The sequence below is a fragment of the Narcine bancroftii genome, chromosome 1 (genome assembly GCF_036971445.1).
Source record: "Narcine bancroftii isolate sNarBan1 chromosome 1, sNarBan1.hap1, whole genome shotgun sequence".
Classification (NCBI taxonomy): domain Eukaryota; kingdom Metazoa; phylum Chordata; class Chondrichthyes; order Torpediniformes; family Narcinidae; genus Narcine; species Narcine bancroftii.
Window position 1 is genome coordinate 50116760 of NC_091469.1, and position 22503 is coordinate 50139262.

General features: G+C 36.5%; 1 protein-coding gene across 3 annotated transcripts in view; it reads right to left on the bottom strand.

Annotated features, from left to right (window-relative positions):
• mllt3 (MLLT3 super elongation complex subunit) overlaps positions 1–22503 on the bottom strand; it is a 164645-nt gene that overhangs the window by 91378 nt on the left and 50764 nt on the right. For all 3 annotated transcript variants that reach the window (XM_069926702.1, XM_069926713.1, XM_069926723.1), the window contains exons 3-4: positions 4218–4300; positions 2068–2211 (exon numbers count right to left, since the gene is read on the bottom strand). In XM_069926702.1, coding sequence (XP_069782803.1) covers positions 2068–2211; positions 4218–4300 — 227 coding nt within the window. The remainder of the gene's footprint in view (positions 1–2067; positions 2212–4217; positions 4301–22503) is intronic.

The following is a 22503-nucleotide window of genomic DNA, read 5'->3' on the forward strand; positions in this document are numbered from 1 at the left end:
AAATAATAATATAATCTTATGCTTCTAAAATGTAAAGGACATGTACGGACAAAAGACAAAATATTATAATTGTTGAAAATTAAAGTTTAAAGCTAGCTGATACATTTCATTATCATTTACTCACCTGATGATTTCTTATACTTTTTCCCTCTCAAAATGTGCATTTATCTATCCTTATGAGTAGGGAAAAAAACATGCTGTAAGGACACGTGAACATTTTGACACAATGGCTTGAGCTCTTCAGGCAAAACCAAGAGCTAGGTGCAAACAGCTTTTAAACAGTGCTTGAGGAAAGGGAGGTTCAAAGAGGGAATTCTAGAGCTTGCGATCCAAGAAACTGATGACACAGGCTCCATTTGTGCACCCAAGGAAGTCCTTTGGGCAACTTGAAGCTGATAAAATACACAAAAAGCCTCCACAGACAGAAAACAACTGTAGCAAAGGAACAGGGAGAAGGATTTAAAACATCCATAAAAAAGGATTTATTTTGCTATCAGCAGAAGTATGATCAAATACATTACTCGTTTGAAATCCCTCCATTTCACTTTTGAGTGCTTTCTAGAACATGGGAACTCAGCAGCCAAATGGATGCCCCCAACAATACCAGGGAACGGGAAAAGCACAGGATGGCATCATCAGGAGTACACAGAAGTTACAAATAGGAGTTTCAAGGTTATGAATGAACTAAAATAGAAGCTTGAATGCAGATCAGGAGCCAACACAGATCTGCAAAGACAGGAGTGCCTCGTGAGCAGGACAGTTAGCTGAAGATTTCTGAGAGACATTCAGAGACAAGCAGAAGAGCAGCAGGATCCAGAGACTGAAGTCAGTAACAATGTTGAAAATCATGCTTAATGCAAGAAGCAAAATGAGCTAGTCTTTTTTTAACTGCATTATATCAAACCCTTTCTGAAAGCTTTTCTTCTTCTGCACAATCCTACTTTGCACATTTGAAGAAAAATTTTACAAAGATTTGTATGCCTTCAGTGGACATTGAATTTTTTGAAAACAAAAAAAGATTTTGCACAATTTGGGACAACTTAAAAAACACAAACTACATCAAAATAATTGAAAAAGCTCAAACAGTGTCATTTCAGAAAATGCCTGTCAACAAATATGTTTTGTAAAGTACTTTAAATCCACTGAGGAAAATGCAGCACTGTTGCAGTACAACTCAGAAATTCCAGCTTGAACATATTTCTTGATGTTTCCCTACATTATATTTGTAAATGAAAAGAATACAGCCGAAGCCAGAAAAAAAATGACCTTGATTCAGTGATGACTGTCAAAAAATGTTTGTGTTTTTGAAAAAAATGATTGGTAGGGCCCCAGATGTTACAGTTGTAACAGCCACAAGGTTATTAAGTTGTGAAACTTCAAACAACTTCTGGAGTCATATGAACAAGCTGATTAACCATAAAAATCGAGGACTGGCTGCCAGTGATACCCTGTTACCCCTTTGGTTGCACTGCACTAATCTTCAAAGTCACTGCCAGATTTCTGAGAAGACCTAAAGTGTTCATTAACTTTTTCCACTGTAACAAATCATAAAAATGTTACACTTCATCGCATTGTGTAAATACTGTAAGTGATTTTGCAGCCAAGTCACAACTACTGCTTAACAACCTCTCTGGACTTGGAAGAAAACTGATTCAGTGTAGGGAATTTTCTTCTTTCACCTATGTTTCAATTTCTCTTCAGAAAGGTTTGACATTTCAGCTATCATAATCACCACTGCCAGTTCCAACCCTCATTTCATGCTTGATTCAAACTAAAATTATTTTAAAATTGGGCTCTCAAACTTCTATTTTGCTGTCTGTGAAAATCAGTTTGCTCAGTTTACATCATGTTGCAGTTACTGCATGAAAACATTCTGCCGCAGCCCCATTCTCTCCAGTTTTCTGTGGACTTGGATGATTATTCTACAAAATGTTGTTTTCTCCTCCAGATGCTGTCAACTGCAATATCCAAACCATTCACCTTCAGGAAAAAGAGCTGTACATTTCTATTTACAACCATAGCCAACAGCTCAGCCTGAACTAATAGTGAATGAAAGCAAAAACCTACCCCTCCTGCTTTCAGCAATTTTCGACGGAATTCCTCAGTTGGATTGTTGAAAGTGAGTTTTTCACAACGAAGATGATTTACAGGTGGATGTCCCTCAAGATGCAGGAACAAGTCATAATCAAAGCGTACCTTCTTGGGCTCTTCCTATGGAAAAAAAGTGTAAAACTAACATTCAATAGATTCAGGCTAGCCTTGGCTATCCCCGCAAAATTGGTGTTTTGTTTGAGATGGAACTTTCCCAGGTTTGAAAAGGAAGAGTAAGATCTAACTCAATTGTGCAAAATGGTAACAAAACTGGATCAAAAGTTAAAAAAAATGAAACTTGTAACTGAGAATAATTAATGGTGTTTGCTGCTAAAAAATACTGCAGGCTATCAAATATCCTGGATAATGTAGACAAAAAGGTGCTGAATAATTGATAAGTAAATACTAACGAACTGCAATAATCTGCAATTCCCACATTGGCCTCATCTACCACCCCAGAATCTACAAAGCCAGGGTGGCAGCAAGTAATCCTCATTTAAGAGACTAAAAGGATTAAGCCCACAATTTTAAATCTCTACAGAGAACATGAACATGAGTCCCTGATACTATGCACATCATACTCCTATCTTTTAGGATAGTCCATGAAAACAAACATTTTTTATATAATTGCCTCAATGCATAATTGACTGAAGGATAAGAAACAAAGTGGCAAACAATTGGTTCTTTGACTGGAGGGAATTAAACAGTGGGGTTCCAAGAAGTCAGCAATTATGACCACTGATTTTCTTATTAAATCTAAACACATTGTCCGGGTATGGAGATCATATTTTTGGCAGAGGACACAAAAATGTTTGCCATGCATTATGTAATGAGCAGGGTGGGTGGTGAACTGGAAGATGCAGAATGGAATGGGATAACATCTACCCAATATTCAATAAGAAATAGTGTTCTTCACGATAAACAATACTGAAACACAAAGTAAGTGGTGCTATTTTGAAGGAAGCTAGGTTGAGAGAGTAGAAGAAACCAGGTTTAGTTTCACCAACCAATGAATGGAACAGGCAAATTGTTGAAGGATTAAGAAAACATTGCTTGGCCTAAATAGAGAAAATGAATTGAAAAAGAGGGACATGATGATAAACTTTTACAAGTTATTTGTATAGTCTCATCTGGAAATATGGCCCATGATTCTGGCACTGCACTCCAGGAAGTAGAGTACACCAGGTCTTGGGAAGGGTGTATTTGATAGAATGGCACCAGGGAAGAGAGATTTGAATTCAGTTAGTAACTCATTCTTGGGGGTAGGGCAGCGGACAGAGACCAGACAAAATAAAAATGGCCAATAAATACTTCTTTTCCGTCTCCTTTCATGGGCTTTTTCAAAAGTAGCCGATTTCATTTTTAGACCAGCTATTTAAATGGAGAGCTGTACAAAAAATTTAGACTAGCTCCAGGTGCCCATTGTTGTTGTTTCCAATCCTTTTGTTCCTGCTTGCAGACGTTCTGGTCTGCTAAGCAAATCCGAAGCTAAACTACCACAGCAACAAGACTCCTGACTCTGTTAGAAATGTATGCTTGTGAATTAATTGCAGAGACATCAAAAATTAACCAAAATTTGCTGATAATTCACCTGATAATTTTAAAATCATAAATGACCTTTTCCATACTAATTTTCCATTGTCCATCCCAAGAATATAACCTTGAATTCGACTGTAACTTAGAAGTAGGATCAACAAGATTATAGAAAGAGATGAAGCTCTGTGGGTCAGAAGTGCTACATTGCTAAAAGCAGAATGTTAATAGATGGAAAATGGTCTTTGAATCAATTTTGTTCTGTGTTAAATAACTGTTGAAGTCTTCACCCCTCCCCCAATCACAGTAGGTTCATTCCCCTTCTCAAACTATTTTGCTATGCATCAGACTGAATGGATTCAACCAATTTCAGTGGGGGTGGATGAGATTTAAACCATTGACTGCAAAAAGCTTAAATGTTAAACTAATCTTACTGAGAAATTGGAATTTGCAAATCAACTGTATGCTTCTATCAAATCGTGCAAAATCTACTTTACAACCACTTCACAAAGACACTTAAAACACCAGTATTCATTCTAACATCCAGAAGAAACAGAAGTGTACACAAAAATATCATGTGTTATTTACTTTACCTTATTTCTGAAATATACTTCAATCAGCATTATAAAACCAGCGTATCCTGACTCTTCCACTTTGTATGGTGGATCCTTGCACACTGCACTCAAAAAGAAAGATTACAGAAGAGTTCAGAATAGAATGCATGCAACCAGGAGCTATGGGATAATAAACTATAAAACAAGCAAAATGAGTAAATGAAAAGGTCAACAGTGGTTTTACTTTAGCAATTCTTGTGAAACAAAAAAGCATTGCACACATTTTTCATGGAACACAAGTTACTCAAAAAGAATCAATAACATGCACAGGGAAATGCAAAAACAATTAAAGCTAAACTGCTTTCTTGGATTTTGGCTATCCAGTTTTATCCATACAGAAAATGCAAATGCCATTGCACCTGCTGGGACTATTATGACAGCACTTTCACTCAGAGGACAGAGCGTCAAACCCCAGCCCAGAGAGTGAAGCAGAGAAAAGAAAATCAAAGTTGGTGCTCCAATGCAGCACCGTCAGATGTGTACTTTCAGCTGAACCAAGATGTTGTATGGTCTCAGGGAGATGTACACAACTGTCGAAAACTGGGTTATGCCTGGTATCTTGGCCAATACTTAATCCTTCAAATGAACAAATCCTGGACATTATCTCACTGCCTTGCTAGAGTCTGAAGGGTGTAATTCGTCAATACAGTTTCTAAATTACGACAGTGTCTGTACTTCAAAGGTTCGTCGAGTCTCGATAAAATTTGATTTTCTTTCTAGGGTGAAGAATAAAAATAACACTGTTCAAGCAAACAGGATTGGGAAGATTTACCTTGGGATGGCATGTGGTCTCCTTTAAAGTTGCTCTGAGCCACAGACAACCAAATTCACAAGTAAACCTTTCTTTTTTAAAAAAATATAGTTTTCTCCGAGATGAAATAGGCAATGGAAAGAGAAGCCCCCATTCACAACTTTTGGTAGAACATGTTAAATATGATTTAATTCCCATTTGTAAGGGGGGAATTATCAGCAAGCAAATGCATTGTTTCATTACCTGCCAAGCTATACTTGAAGGCAGTGTCATCATAAATGATTTATCAATTTTACTCCAAATATTTTAATTTACATTGTTAACCTTAATAAATCAATGCTTTGGCTTAGTACAAAAATACACAGTACTGAATGAAAATAACACCCTGCCCTGGCACAATTCATTCGCAAACTATTGCACATTTCAGAACTAAACTATGTAGCCTTTGCCCCTCACTTGGAATATTTTCAGTGCAGTTGCAGAAAATGGTTGCGGGAAAACAAATCAGAATCATAAAATGCTGGAACGAGCATGTTAACAGCCTCTGTAACAAATTAATAATGATTTTGATAAACTAAATAAAATCTGCTTTCATTGGCAAAAGGGATAATGACCAGAAAGAGATAGAATAACCACAGTAGAGATGAGGAAACCCTTGATTAAAACCAACGTGATATAGAATTTAGAATGGAGGCACATTCAACAGCACCTTTGAAGAGATGTTTGGATAATTGCTTGAGGGGAAACAATCTGAGGCTATTAGAAGAGAGAAAGAAAGAGGGACCAATTTGTTTGAAAACTTTATCAAATAGCCTATACAGAAACAAAATGCTGAATGGTCTCCTTTTATTCAAATATAATCCAATAATATTATAAATCCAGTGGAAGTGTTTTATTTTCATTTCACATTTCAAATATTTGTGATTTTTTAAAAAAATTTCTTTAAATTTTTTTTATATAAAAGAGTCAAACTGCTGTCCAGAAGTCAACCAACTGATGTATTTATTGGGGCAACACAAAAACTGCAGATGCTGGAAATTATAGTCTTCATAAAGGGTCCCAGTCTGGACTGGCCAATGCTATCCATGGATTCTGCTTGACCTTCTGAGTCCCTCCAGCAGCTCACTGGGATACTTTTTCAGTACACTTTGAAAAGACTGGCCTCAAATGTTTTATTTTTAGTTTCCTACATTCAATCAGTTATGACAAGTTGAAACGTACTTTGGGTCATCCAAACAGCAAATAGTGTTCTGTAAATGAATATGACTATAACATATGAAATGTCTTTCTGCAGTTGTAGCTTCTCCACTCCTTCATTTGCTCTTGCCTTGAGATATTATCACATGTACATGCCTTTCCAGGAACCAACTCAGTGGCAAGTTTTTTTACATCATAACATGCTATAGTGCTGGTGGTCATTTGGTGACTTGACCCTATCCTGCCATTAAAATGACTGTGCATCGGTCCTTTATTTCAACCCACAATACTTGATGGGTCAAAATTTCAATACAGTTAATTGAGGGAAAACCAATTTGGCATGCATTCTGTGTTAATGACCAAAAAAACTCCAAAAACAAGCAGAATGAACATCAGGGATTAACACTCAAGGAAATTTATGTATGGAGTCAGAGGAAGTGGGCAATGTACTAAGTGAGTATCAGAATTCACGAAGAAGGATGTGTCAGGGAGTGTGGAGAATGCTAATGTACAAGAGTAATTTGAGATCAAGGAAGAGAAGGTACTGGGTCTTTTGAAAGGCCTGTTGGGATAATATTCTAGATTATTGAAAGCAGCAAGTCAGGAGATTGCTGGGGCCTCGATGAAGATATTTATATTCTCACTAGCAAAAGGGGAGGCCCAGAAGGTCAAAATATTGTATCTTGGTTCAAGAATGGAAAAAGGAATATTCCAGGAAATTGTAAGGTGGTGAGCCTCACATCAATGTTAGGAAAACTAATGGAGAAGATGCATAATGATAGGATTTAGATACATTTGGATAGGCATGGTACAATTAGTGTCAATTGACATGGTTTTGTGTGGGGCAAAACTGATCATACAAATCAGATTTTTTTTTGAAGCAATGTCTAAGGGGTTCAAGAGGCTCGGACAGTGGACGACGTCTACATCTATTTATTCAAGGAAACAGAAGGTACAGATGCAATCAGACCCACGGTAAATTAATGGTTTGGATTCTGAATTAGCTGGCCCACAGAAGACAGGGTAGTGTGGGAAAAATATTATTCTGGCTGCAGGTCTGTGACCATTGATGTTCCATAGGGATAAGTGTTAGCTATAATTATTATTATCATCATGAACAATGGGCCCTGAGTTGTGAGCAGCATAGTGGGCTATAAAAAATGAGAGAGACCTTTTGCAGATATGGGCAGATAAATTGCAGATGAGTTGAATCCAGTAAAGTGAGGTGTTGCACTTTGGGAGATTAAATGAATGGGAATGTATACAGTTGATGACACGACTCTTAAATGCAATGATTTGCAGAAGGATCCATAACTCATTGAAAGTGGCTGCACAAATAGATTCTGCATAAAAGCGGCACTTTGTAGGCTTGCTTCATTAGGTAGGGTGTTGAAATCCAAAGCAAGTCATGTTGCAGCTATACAAAACTTTGGTTTGGCTGAGCTACAATTAGAGTATTGTGGACAATTCTGATCACCTCATTGCTGGAAGGGTGTGATGGCTTTGGAAAGGGTACAAGAGAGGTTGACTAGGATGTTCCCTATATTAGGGGGAATAAGTTACCAGAAAGGATTGGACAAACGAGGTGTTTTCTCTGTGGCATCAGAGTTTGAGGTGGATTTTTCTGTTAGAAGTTCATAAAATGATAAGAGGCATTGATAGTATAGACAACCTTTTCCCAGGGCAAAAATGTCATATACTTGAGGACATGTGTTTGAGTAGGGGGGAGGGGTTTAAAAGAGTGCGAAGTAGATGTGTGGGCATATTTTATTTTACACAGAGAGTGATATATACCTGGAACAGCCTGCTGGGTGTATTGGTGGAAAGAGATACAATGGTAATATTTTAGAAGTGTTCAGATGGACACAATATGCATGGGATAGAGGGATATGTATCATTTACTAAAAGCAAAGTTTGAATTTAATTTGGGCAACATGTTCAGTACAGATACATAGGCTGAAGGGCCTGTTCTTGTGATGTACTGTTCTCAGAAATATTTCTTATTCTCATTAGCGACCAGGATATGAATATCTAAATACAAAGTTAAATTAGCAGATCTTACAAATTGTTGTGAACGGAATTGGACAAAATCTAAGTGGTTAGAAAAATAGCAGATGAGAACTCAAACTGCACAAAAGACAAGTGAAATAATTCATAAGAAATTGTGAAAAAGTTTTTGAATATTTTATTTTTGATTTTTTTCAAAAATATACATAATAAAATTTTCAATAACATATTAAACTTATCTTACAAACATCATCAAAAGCAAAACATTCTCTCTCTCCCCCCTTCTATACATACAGATCCACATACCGTCAGAGCTTGCATATCTTTTAAATATATAGAATACAGTTGGGGAAATCACTTTTGGGTATGTATAATATCAACATTTATATTCCTTTCTGTTACTGTATTTGGGTCTCTATGTGGTGAAGGTATGGCTATTCCTTATGTGACACTTTTTTCCCCCTATAGGTATATAGCTGTTTATTTCCGCAGTCCATCATGCTAAATGTAGAAGGGAGTCGACCTTCCAAGTGATGGCATACATTTTTTTTGCTAGCGCCAGTGCTATTTTTAGAAATGAGATTTGAAATTTTGCCAATTTGTTGCTTATTTTCTATAAAATTGCCCAGTCGATATAGCTCCGGGTCACCCGCGAAGGCCACTCCTGTTATCCTAGTTAATTTTTCTGTGCTGCCTTGCCAAAATGGCCTCACCTTCATGCACGACCACATAGCATGTAGAAAAGTTCCTATTTTAGTACCACACCTGAAACACATCTCTGAAATTCCTGCTTTTGATTCTATAACTTCTGTGGAGTAAGATATAATTGGTGCAGAAAATGATACCGAACAAGTCCATATTTTGCATTTATTATTGATGTCATACTGTCTGTACACCAATCTGCCCAACTTCTTTCTGAGATTATGATTCCCATCTTTCCCTTGACCTCTGTAAACCTGGTTTTGCACTTTCACTTTGGACCGCATAATGCATCTTTGTAATAAATTTATGTATTCCTCATCCATACCGTTTGTTCCATTTCACTTAGGTGGGGTCAACATTGGTCCCCATCTTTCTCTTAGAAATGATGTTAGCTGGAGATAACAATAGAAGATCTCATTGGCTACTTCCTATTTATGTTTTAGTTGTTTGAAGGACATAAGAGTTCCTTCTGTGTAAGTTTTAAATGCATATTATTCCTTTCTCATGCCACAAATTTAATTTTCTATTGCATATAGGCAATAACACATGTTTTCTATTTTTATTTATATATTCCATCCACCCATCCATCCATAAACACAGTGCAGCTTTTTATTGATATCCCTACTTTTCACCTCCAAAACATGAATTTGCTGCCACGTTCTGATCATATGCATTAGTATGGAATTATCTATCTTTTTTTTAAAAAGTGATTTGACACTCCATTTATAGATAAAATCCTTCGCTACCCCTCTGTTATTGAGTACATTCCCATTTGAATCCAAGGTGGGGAGTGGGGCTGTCTTGGCTGCAAGAAATCTAGCCAGTGCAGCTAGGAAGTACTTTTTAAAATTTGGAAATCTAAGGCCTCCCAGCCCATAGTCCCATGTCAGTTTTTCCAATGCAATTCTTGATACCTTGTTATTTCATAGGAACTGTCTAATATGATTATTTAATAATTTAAATATTTTCTTTTTAGGCAACAGAATTGGCGATTGGAGAAAGATATTGTAGTCTTGGCTTTACTTTCATTTTGATGCAATTAACCCTTCCCATTGAAGTAATCAGTAAATCTCTCAATTTCTGCAGGTCTTTTTCTATATTCCCAAAAGAGGAACATAGTTTATATGGATTCTGTAGACTATTGTCAGTTGCTATTCCACGATATTTTATTCTATCTGACTTCCATTTATTTCTTTTTTGATACCTTTCACATTCTAAATGTGTCAACAGCATTATCTCATATTTGTCCATATTTATTTTATAGCCAGATACTCTTCCATATTTTTCTAATGTTCTTTGTAATTTTTCAAAAGATTTAACTGGGTCTTATAGGTACAATAGCATGTCATCGGCAAAGGAACTATTTTTTTGTTCTTCTTGTCCAACTTTGAAGCCCTTTATATCTGGATCCCTTCTCATCTTTGCTAGTGGTTCAATCGCTAGTATAAAATGCACTGGGGACAGGGGACATCCTTGTCTACTCGATCTACTGAAGGGAAACACTGCTGACATCTGGCTATTGCTATAATTTTAGCTTGTGATTTATGATATAAAGTTTTTATCCAGTTTATAAATGTTCTGTTTACGCCAAATTTTGTCAAGTGTTTTAAATAGAAAGGACCATTCCAAATTGACAAATGCTTTTTCAATGTCCAGGGAGACTGTAATACTTGGATTCCATTTGAATTTTGCCATATACATTTAAATAACCTTCCTAGAATATTTGAGGAAGGTTTTCCTTTAACAAATCCTACCTAGTCTGTATGTATCAGTTTTGGTAGATATTGTCCTAATCTATTAGCCAACACTTTTTCTAGCATCTTATAATCAGCATTTAACTGTTTACTTCTGTCATACATTCTCTCAACATTTTTGTTGATATAATTTGTCACCTCAGGTATGCTTTGAATATGTCCCATATCAAAAAGCTATCATTAGTAGATGGCTGATTTGTTTTGCAAAATATTTGTCTCTTAATAAATTCACACAAGTCTGTCCTTTAGAGTAACGTGGCATCTGTATACATTTTCTTGCTTTTCCATTATTGCAATAGTTAATGTTAGTGGTGAGTGGTCTAATAAAAGCCTCACTATTCTGTTTTTAAATCGTGTACCCTTGAGTAAAAGGAATAGTCTCTCTCTCTGTGATTTAGTTTCCTCCATATAGCAAACAGATTTAGATTCTTCGTATATGAAATTGTGTTTTTTGCTGCTTTTGACTTCATTACGGTTCTTGTAGATTTATCTAATATTGGGTCCATGCAAAAATTAAAATCTCATCTGACTAATACATTTTTTCTTCCCTCTGCTGTTTCTAAGATATCATTCATAAAGGCTTAATCGTCATAATTGGAGCTTAGATATTCATGTGTCCATGTTTCTCCGAAAATTTTACAATGTGTCATTACATACCTGCTGGCCTGGTCAACCAATGTTCATTCTATCAATACTGGTGCATTTTTATTACTTAGAATCACTACTCCTCTTGCCCTTGAGCCAAAAGAAGACAATATTATTTATCCTATCCAACCTCTTTTCAGTTTATCATGTTCCAATTTTTACGTTTCCTATGTAAAGATATCTACTTTAAATTTTTTAAAATATGCCAAGACCCTTTTCACCATCCATTTAGCCCATTAATATTAAGACTAATAAACTTCAGTGTTTTATCCACACCATTTTTCAAATATAATTGTATAATAAACTCCTTCCAACCTTTTAAAATCATACTGCGGCATTTCCCCTTTAAAAAACACACACATCCCTAGCTCTGATGGCGACGCAAGCTGTAAAACCTAGAAGCCCATGAAAAAGGTGCACAGAATTTTCCAAATAACCCCTCCACCATCCCTTCAGTACCATTTTAAAAAAACACTCCTCTCCCGATGCCATTTTCCCCCTTAGATCAGATTCCCCACCCTGCCACTTTCCTTTCTCTCCAGAGGTCTCCATATGTATTACAGTGATTTTTTTTTAAATTTTAGCAGTAAAAATAAGACAGTTCAAAACTACAAGATTTTTTTTTAAATTCAGTTAGACACATGTTAAAATGGTCTTTTTAATCTGATCTGGCAGCTTTAATCTTTTCATAGCTTTTGTAAAAATTCTTTCATTTCTTTATTCTTGAAAATTCTTCAATCGTCTTCTGAGACATGGAACTTCAGCATCGCTGGGTAAGTTGTTGAGTATTTTAAGTTTTTTTAAGATTGCAGTTGTCTCTCTTTGTCAAATTCTTTTCTTTGTTTGACCAAGGCAGGGCTAAAATCATGGAAAAGCATTACTTCTTTGTTGTCCACCATTAATAGGCCATTGTTTTTTTTTTGAATATTCGTATGTTGCTCCCAAGATCACATTCCGCTCCCAGTAACTCAAAAGTCTTACCAGGACTGGTCGTGGTCATTGATTGCCAGTTCTTCTGGGTCTGAGGGTTCTGTGTGCCCTTTCAATTTGAAGCCTTGCATTTAGGTTGTTTTGCCCCAGCATTTGTAGGATTCATATTTCAAAAACCCTCACCAGATCTTCCCCTCAATTCCTTCTCTCAGTTCATTAATTCTTGTTATGTCTGCTGAAATTTTCCATATGGTTGATCTTCTCCATCATTTCTTTTTCTGTTTGTGTTCCATGTTTTTGCTTTTTCTTCCAGAGTCTTTAGCCTGTCTTTTATTTTGTCCAGCCCAGCCTCCATTTGCTTCATTCATTCCATTAAATCTTCCACACATATTCTTTTCTGATACATCTCTTATCCACATTTATAAAGCGAGTGTACAAAGATTCTGAAAAAGGTTTGGTAGACCTCAGGTTGAAACTGTCCCAAAACACCAATCAAAAAGTCAGAGAGTAATAAATGCATGTCTTGTTTTGGTTAGTTTACACCATGCACACATTGTTCCTTCTGGATACTATGGTGTGCCATACAGTATAATCAGGAAAGAAGGGAGAAACTGGTCCTCAAAAATTAAGAGAAATCATAAAATGATTTCAACAGTTACACAAATGTTCTAAACTTTATCACAAATTTTAACTAATGAATAATAATTTAAATACATTTATGTGCTATGTGCTAATTATATACCTTGTAAAGAGGAAAGAGTGGCTAAAGTGAATTTGAGTTCCTTAGAAGATGAAACAGGAATTAAAATTGGCTTACATAGAAATGGCAGAGACTTTGAACGATTATTTTGTGTCAGTCTTTATAGCGGAAGACTCGTTTATTAATGATCCGATGGCTGTGGGGGGTTGGTGGGGTGGGGTGGGAAACTCGAGCATTTTATAGACTAAAATAATCAAGTTATCTGGCCTATCATTCTCAGCATTTTGTCCACATCTTCTTTAAAAAAAAGTGGCATTATTTTTGTTACTTCTATTCTCCCAAGATCTGCCCACAGTCCAAAGAATTTTGAGAACACCTCTACAGCACCTTGCGATGCATTCCATCAAGACAAGCATGGATTCAGGAAGGGCAAATCATGTTTGACAAGCTTACTTAAGTTCTTTAAGGATATAATGAATGCAATAAAGAGGAGAACAGGTGAATGCTGCCTGCTTGGAAATTCAGAACACATTTGATTCAAGATTCCTTTATTGTTATGTACTAAAACAGGAGTACTATTACACAAAATTTGCTTTAGTTTGCTGTAAAACAGACATTCGCCATCAGCAAAAATTGTTATGTGCCTCTTACGATCAGAGAAAGAGATCCAAAAGAAAGACCCCGAGAGACGCCGTGTCAATGGATTTACTTCCAGCACTCACCTAGCCTCTGCAACCACACAGACTCTAATCCAAACCATCAGCAACCCAAGCTCCAGATCCAAACCTCTGACAAATCAGAAAGCTTTCAGCGCTCTCAGAACCCTCTCTCATCCCAGTTCTGATACCCAGTACCCCCCTCCAGCAGCTCACAACCTGGTGTAAGTCTCTTATCCACAGTCATCAACAGTCTTCTGCCTGTGTGTTCTTCAGCCACAAAAGTCCCTCACTGGTCAGCTGCCATGGTAATAATCCAGTGGGTCATCCCCTCTGCTTCTCCTTCTTAAATGAGGGTGAGGTGGGTCTCCCTGTTTTTTGGTGCCCTGCACCCATCTTCTTCTCCCGAGGGACTGCAATCCCTCAAGGCTGCTGCTAAATGTAGGCACTGCCATCCTGGGCCCAAACTCCATGGTCTCAGGATTTTAAAATAAACCATTGTCATCTCCTATAAAAGGCTGTTTAAGGCCTATACAGAGCCATCGGTAGAACCCTGTGGAGCAGCCCGTGGGTCCACACAAGCAGTAGCACTGCCATTGCAGCAGCTCCAGCAGTGCCACCATTTTTTTTTGATGCCACATAAAAGACATAGATAAGACAAGGATGAATGAGGCTGGGGTAATGCATAAGCATGGTTAACCAAGTTGGGATAAATGAGTGTTTCTATATTTGGCAATTAGTGGTGTGATTTGATGGAGCATATAAATGATTAGTATTTGCAGAATAAATGGTGGGAGTAGATGGGCCAAGAATTAAAGGCACAGATATAAAATAAAGGGCAAGACAGTTTACTGCAACACCAGGAAAGGCTTTTTTTTAAATATGCAGCTTTTTGTTGGAACCTAGAATTTAATGCCTACAGCTATGCAGAGGCAGGTTTAAGGGTGGCCTTCAAGAGCAAATTAGATAAATTTGTGGAAGGAGAAAAATTTGCAAGGAAAGGCCACAAGTTACAAACAGGAAAGGTATTCTGGGAGATGGGCTAAATGGCCTTCACTTGTCATGAGCATTATGAATTTTATTTCCACATAAATATCTCAACGTATTTTAAGAGTTCAAGGTGACTCTCTCGATACAATTTCCAACACCAATATTTAATCCTCTACTCACGCCACTTGAATTAAATTAGAAAAAAAAACTTTTAGGATTTGCAAAATGGATAAAAGACAGAGATTTCTCATATTTCACATTTTCTAATGACAGAAGACCAATTATAATTAGCCATCCTAATCTATATTAGTTCTCACAGAGAGCCCACCAGTTCTACTCTCCAATCTCTTCTTCTATCACCTACTCTCTCACATACCCAGCAACTCTTTCCTCCTCCTCTCCACCCCAATTCTCCTGCCATCCACAACTCATGCAATGCTGGCCAAAAATGTACATGCCCAAGAAAGAGAAACAAAGAAGATCCAAAAGTGACTCTATGACAGAAAGCTGAGGTCATATTTGAAGGGTGTTAAAGTGGAAATCATTGCCACCAAGGTTCACAGGGTTCAGTACTTGGCATGCTGCTTTTTGTAATGTATATTAGTTTCATGTTTCAACATAGGTAAAATGACAATGGAATTGGCAGATGATACTAAAACTGGTATGTGTAGCTGATCATAAAAAGGAAAGTTTTCAGTTTCTGAAAAATATAGTTCATCTAATCAGTTATTAGCCAAGTGACAACTAAAAATTAATCCAGAGGAGTGCAAGATGATTTATTTAGGGAAGTGTAACAGTCAAACTCTGGGAGGCTACTGAGTGCTGAGAGAAGCAGAGGAACATTGAATCCGAATATCGCTTCAAAAAGTGAGCAAGAAGGGGTCACATGATGGAGTAGTGGCCAGTCAGGAAAACCAGCCCTCTCCAGGAAAATAGAAAAAAATGTCATGAAAAAGCAAAGCATAACAGAAATAAAGTGCAAGAAATAGAAGATAAAGATACAGAGAAGAAAAAGAAGATGGCTTCCAAGAAGGAGAAAGTAAGAACAGCTGGAAAAAAAGGAAAAAAAGTCACCGGAGAAGAAGGAAGAAGGCCTTAACTGCAGGAAGGAACAGGACGCTGTGGTGACGAGGAGCGCCCGACCCTTGAGGTCAGTGCCTGCCCTGCAGAGTTGCGACCCACCAGCCGATACACTCCAAAAATGGCTCTCGGAGCCAAACAAAAGTGTGCAGGGGCACATGCGCGACTTGCAGTGCACAGAGGAGAAAGAGGACACCGGCAGGAGGGGGGCTCAGCAGAGGAGCTGGTTGTCACAGACCGAGCAGCTGAGAGACACCAGACACCAGGGTTCTCAGCTGGAGGATAAGGAAGACAGCAGAAGAGGGTGCGACGAAACAGACATGGAAGACAGACGGAGGGAAGATCGACAAGAAGACCAACGTCAAGAAGCACAACAGATGAGCAGCCCAAGAGAGGAGGAACAGCAACAAGAGGCTCGACAAAGAGATACAAGCAGCTCATCAGGAAAAACAGAAGAGACCTTTATGGAAACCTTTATGGAAACCTTTATGGAAACCTTTATGGAAACCTTTATGGAAACCTTTATGGAAACCTTTATGGAAACCTTTATGGAAACCTTTATGGAAACCTTTATGGAAACCTTTATGGAAACCTTTATGGAAACCTTTATGGAAACCTTTATGGAAACCTTTATGGAAACCTTTATGGAAACCTTTATGGAAACCTTTATGGAAACCTTTATGGAAACCTTTATGGAAACCTTTATGGAAACCTTTATGGAAACCTTTATGGAAACCTTTATGGAAACCTTTATGGAAACCTTTATGGAAACCTTTATGGAAACCTTTATGGAAACCTTTATGGAAACCTTTATGGAAAAAAGGTTACAAATTCATATTAAGACATCCAGCCGTGCTTAAAATATTTATACCAGGGGAGCAAAGCAGATAGTTCTCAGATCCAGAGAAAGCACAAGAATCTGCAGGACGTTTGCAGGACAGGAGAAGAGCTGAAGAGATGTAACAAGAATGAAGAACGGTGATAAAGTATATATGTATAAACAATGTATATGTAAAGAACTAAAGAGGAAAAAGAGAAGGGAAGGAAGGGAGTAAGGGGAAAAAGAGCTTTGTTATATGTGTTAAAAAAGTGTTTACTGGAGAGGGCTGGGTGAAGGGGGAATAACCGTCACTGTAAAATCAGATGACGCTGCGATCAAGATCGCAACCCAAATGAAAAGGGGAGTTGTGGTTGCCCGGCAAGGGGTATGGGGCAACTCAGGGGGGGGGGGGGGATCTTTTGAGGTTAAGTTATTAGTAGATGTGGGAACTGCAGGGGTACTTTATGTCTTAAATGTGTCGTCGTATATTAAGCGTAATAAGAGAAAACTAAGATAAAAATGGGGAAAAGGAGGATGGAGGTGGTGGCAAAGAAGTGGAAAAGAGATGTATCCAAGATATAAGATGGCCATCTTGAACTATATGACTATAAACATTAATAGAATACATAACCAAATTAAAAGGAAGAGGCTACTAAATTTACTGAATAAGGAAAAAAATAGATACAGCATTTGTGCAGGAAACGCATCTAACTGAAGCGGAACATAAACTAAAGAGAGACTGGGTAGGACACATAACGGCAGCATCCTATAATTCAAAAGCTAGAGGTGTAGCCATATTAGTTAACAAAAATGTACCAATAAAAATAGAGGAGGAAATAATAGATCCAGCAGGGAGATATGTAATGATAAAGTGTCAGATATACTCAGAATTTTGGAATTTGCTCAATATATATGCACCTAATGAGGAGGACCAAAAATTTATGCAGGATATTTTTTTGAAGACACTCAAGGAAATATATTGATAGGAGGGGATTTCAACCTTAATTTGGACCCAATGTTAGATAAAACTGGACAAAAGCCAAGTAAAAAGAATAAAGTCGCCAAATTTGTGGTTAAATCAATTCAGGAAATGAAACTTATAGATTATATGGAGGAGGCAACACCCAAGAGAGAAGGAATTTTCATATTATTCGAGTAGGCACAAAACTTACTCGAGGATTGATATGTTTTTGTTGTCAGCCAATATTCAAGGAAGAGTTAGGAAAACTGAATATAAAGCTAGACTACTATCAGAGCATTCACCCCTATTATATAACCATATAACCACTTACAGCACAGAACAGGCCAGTTCGGCCCTACTAGTCCATGCCGTAACAAATCCCCACCCTATTAGCAATAGAACTGGAGGACACCCCATCAAGAACATATAGATGGAGGTTAAACTCCATAAGACAGGAATTTAGGGAATTTATTGAATGCCAAATGAAAACATATTTTGAAATAAACACAGGATCAGAGAAAGACAAATTTATATTATGGGACGTAATGAAAGCCTTTGTTAGAGGGCAGATAATAAGTTATGTGACCAAGATGAAAAAGGATTACAATCGGGAAATAGAGCAGTTGGAAAGGGAGATAGTAAGTACAGAAAAGGAACAAGTAAAAAGGGATGATATAATGAAAAGAGAACTGGCTGACAAAAAAAATTAAATACCAAACATTACAAATGTACAAAGTGGAGAAGAACATAATGAAAACAAAGCAAAAGTATTACGAACTGGGAGAAAAAACACAAAATATTAGCCTGGCAACTTAAAAGAGAAGCTAAAAGAACTATACTGGCATCAAGGAAAAAGGACAAACAAATTACATATAATCCAACAGAGATTAATGAAAATTTTAAGGAATTTTATGAACAATTGTATCAAACTGAGAATAAGAAAGATGATAAAATAGAGGAATTTTTAGCTAAAATTGAACTGCCGCAATTGCAAGAGGAACAAAACAAACTACTAAAACCATTTGAAATAGAGGAAGTACAGGATATATTTAAAAAGCTATCAAACAATAAAAAAACAGGAGATGATGGATTTCCAATAGAATTTTATAAAACATTTAAAGAGTCATTAATTCCTCCTCTCATGGAAGAAATGAGCCAGATAGAAGAAACACAAAACTTGCCAGATTCATGTAAGACAGTAATAATTTCAGTAATACCAAAGGCAGGGAAGGATCCACTAACACCAGCATCATATAGACCAATATCTCCTCTTAACCCAGACTATAATAGTGAAATTATTAGCAAACAGATTGGCTGATTGTGTACCTAAAATAGTAAAACAAAATCAAACTAGATTTATTAAGAAAAGATGAACAGTGGACAATGTCTGCAAACTTATTAATCTAATTCATGAAGTTCAAGAAAATAAGAAACCAACAGTGCCTGTTGCTCTAGACGCAAAATAACCCTTTGACAGAGTAGAGTGGAATTACTTATTTAAAGTATTACAGAAATTCAATCTACCAGAAAAATATATAAATTGGATTAAAGCATTGTAGAATGGACCGTTGGTGAAGGTAACAGTAAATGGATATGTATCGAGTTACTTTAAATTAAGTAGATTAACTAGATAGGGATGTCCACTATCCCCCTCACTGTTCGCCTGAGCAATAGAACCTTTGGCAGAACTGATTAGAATAGAAAATAAAATAAAATTGATAAAAATAAAGGAGGAGTATAAAATCAGTTTATTTGCAGATGGCATCATAGTATATCTAACAGAACCAGAGATATCAGTAAAAGAATTACATAAGAAAATGAAGGAATATGGAGAAATATCAGGGTAAAAGATCAATGCAAATAAAAGTGAAGTGATGCCAATGAGTAATGCAGACTATACAGAATTTAAAAAAGAATCACCATTTAAATGGCAAGCACAAGCAATCTGATACCTTGGGATCAGGTTAGATAATAACTTAAGCCACTTGTACAAACTAAATTATCAGCCACCAATAAAGAAATTGCAGGAAGACTTAGAACAATGGAAAAAATTACCGTTAACATTGATAGGGAGGGTAAACTGCATTAAAATGAACGTGTTCCCAAGGATATAATATTTATTTCAAACATTACCAATTCCCTTAATAGAAAAATTCTTTAAGGACTAAAGAGAATAATAAGGAAATTCTTGTGGAAAGGGAGGAATCCAAGAGAGGTATAATCAAGGTGATTTACAGTTACCAAATTTTAGAAATTATTATAGAACCGCACAATTGAGGTATTTATCAGATTTTTACCAAAATGGGAAAAAACCAGACTGGACTAAGATAGAGCTAGATAAAATAGGGGAAAAGGTACAGAACATGTACTTTGTAAGTGGGATGAAAAGCTGGTGCAATATAAAAACTCACCAGTACTGCATCACTTACTTAATACATGGAAGATGATCCACTTATAAAGGAAAAAAAAACGAATGATCAAATACGAAAATTACTATCGATGCAAAATCCGCTAATCCCTTTTACAATAAACAACCTTCCCTTTAGAGAATGGGAGAGAAAAGGAATAAAAAAAAAATAGAAAACTGTTTTTTGGGAAATAACTTATTAACATTTGAGCAGTTGAAGTACAAATATGGAATAACTCATGGTACAATGTTTGCATATCATCAATTGAAAGCGTATTTAAAGGATGAATTGGGAAACAACTTGAGATTACCTGAAGGAAGCAGCTTTGAATACATGATTACAGACACATTGATAATCAAAAGATTTATAACCAACAAGTACATTAAGCTGCAAGATAAGGAAAATGAAATAAACTATAAACCTAAGCAGAAGTGGGAAAAGGATCTAAACAAAGATAAAAAATGAAGTATGGGAAATGTTCTGGAACTATGAAGAATATAATAAACACAAGGTTATGCATGATACAGTATAACTGGTTACGCAGGGTGTATATCACTCCTCAAAAATTAAAAAAATGGGATTCAACATTATCAGATAGATGTTTTCACTGTAAGAAGGAAATGGGAACAACATTATATGCAACTTGGGCATGTACTAAAGTAAATATGTTTTGGGAAGAATTAAATCAGATGGTAAATAAAATTACAAAAAATAACATACCAAAAAAAAAGAGATATTTATTTTAAGTAACATAAGAAGTAGAGAATTAGGCTTCAAATTGGATAAAGTGCAAAAAAATTCATTATGATAGCCTTAGCGATAGCAAACAAAATGTATAATGTCAACTTGGAAAATGGAAGAGAGCATGAATATACAGCAATGGTACATGGAAATGAATAAATGTATTCCATTGAAAAAAAAAACATATAATTTAAAAAATAAAGTCACAATGTTTGAACAAATTTGGGAACCATACATGGAACGTATCAGAGAGAGCTCATCTACAACCGTCATCTCCTAAAATGAGAATGAAAATGATAAGAAGACAAAACGACTAGATTCAGTGTGTAATAAATAGATAATGCATTTTTCTTGTTTATTTTCCTTTCTGTGAAAATAATGTTTTATTGTAATTTAAATGTTTAATATTTATGGGTGTTGGAGGGGGGTGGGTAGAGGGGAGGGAGGGAAGGGGGGGAGGAAAAGGGGAGAAAAGACCACTGTGTAAATTTAATAAGCAAGTTTGTACATATTTTGATTGATATGGTTCACAGTGTAAAAAATAAAATTAAAAATTTAAAAAGTGAGCAAGATAGGTCAATAATGATTCAAAAAGAAAGTAATCAAGAAACTGCAATAGCTCAGGCTATCAGGCAAAATAACTTCCTCTTCATTGACTCCAACTATACATCCCACCGACTTGGGAATGCTACTGAAAAAGATCCATTCCACTCTGGTCATCCTCTCATCTGGTCACTTCCAACAGGCAGAAGATGCACAATATTGAAAACACGAACCTCCAGATTCATTGATAGTACCTTTGCTGTTATAAGAATTAAATTGATCACTCACTGATAAAATATATAGAGCCCCAGCAATCTTTTAACTACTTTTATCTGTACCCTGGACAGTTTGATTATTTGTAACACTACTCAATACATTGATGTTTTATTTAATTATAATTTAACTACCTTCTGTGAGAGTTGACATGTGTGGATAGGATGCAAAATGAAGTTGTTTTTGCTGGATCTCAGTTCATGACAATAAACAATTAAAGTCAAACAATTTAAGAAATGCAATGTTTTGTCAGAGGTACATGAACCTGCTTGAGCCTCGTCATGCAGCCATACATAGAGATACAGAATAGAATGAGGCCCATCGATAACCATCAATACTAATCTTGTAATAAGCTCATTTTTATTATCCCCCTGTATTCTTCAACTCCCCTCAGATTCCAACACTCCTCTGGCTATTAGGGACAATTTACAGAGGCCAATTAACCTACCAACTTGCACATCATTGGAATGGGAGAGAAAACTGCAGCACACAGGTGGAAACTACAGTCACGGAGAAAATGCAAATTGCATGCAGACAGAACCCAAGGTCAGGTTAAACCTGGGTGTTTGGTGCTGAGGAAGTGGCTCTTCTAGCTACTTCATCCAGACATTTGTGAATGATCATAATCACAACAAAGGAGGAACAACGTGGCCACACTAGAAAGGCTGAACAGATTTTCAAACCACGTTGGTGGGACTGGAAATTAGAAGAACATTTGGATAAATGAGGCTGTTTACTTAAAAGGAGGCTGAAAGGAAATGCAAGAGAGGCACACAACATTATGGGGAATATAAATAGGAAGGAGACTTTTCTCTGAACAGATGTCCTAAAATTAGAGGGCACACAGTTAAAGCAATTGGTAAAAAAGGACTTGTAGAGAGAAGAGGCAAGATCTTTGGAAATGTTAAGAGAGTCTGAAAGTTGGCAGAAATAGTACGAGAAATAAACTGGCAGATGCTGGGGATAAAAAGAATAAAACCCATTGGTTGAAGAGATTCATCAGTGTAAGACATAGAAGAAAGAAAAATCTCAATTCAGGTCCAAGACTGCCTACTTCTGATCAAAGATCAAAGCTATGATCTTTGAATCCTCTTTGGCCTCAGAGGA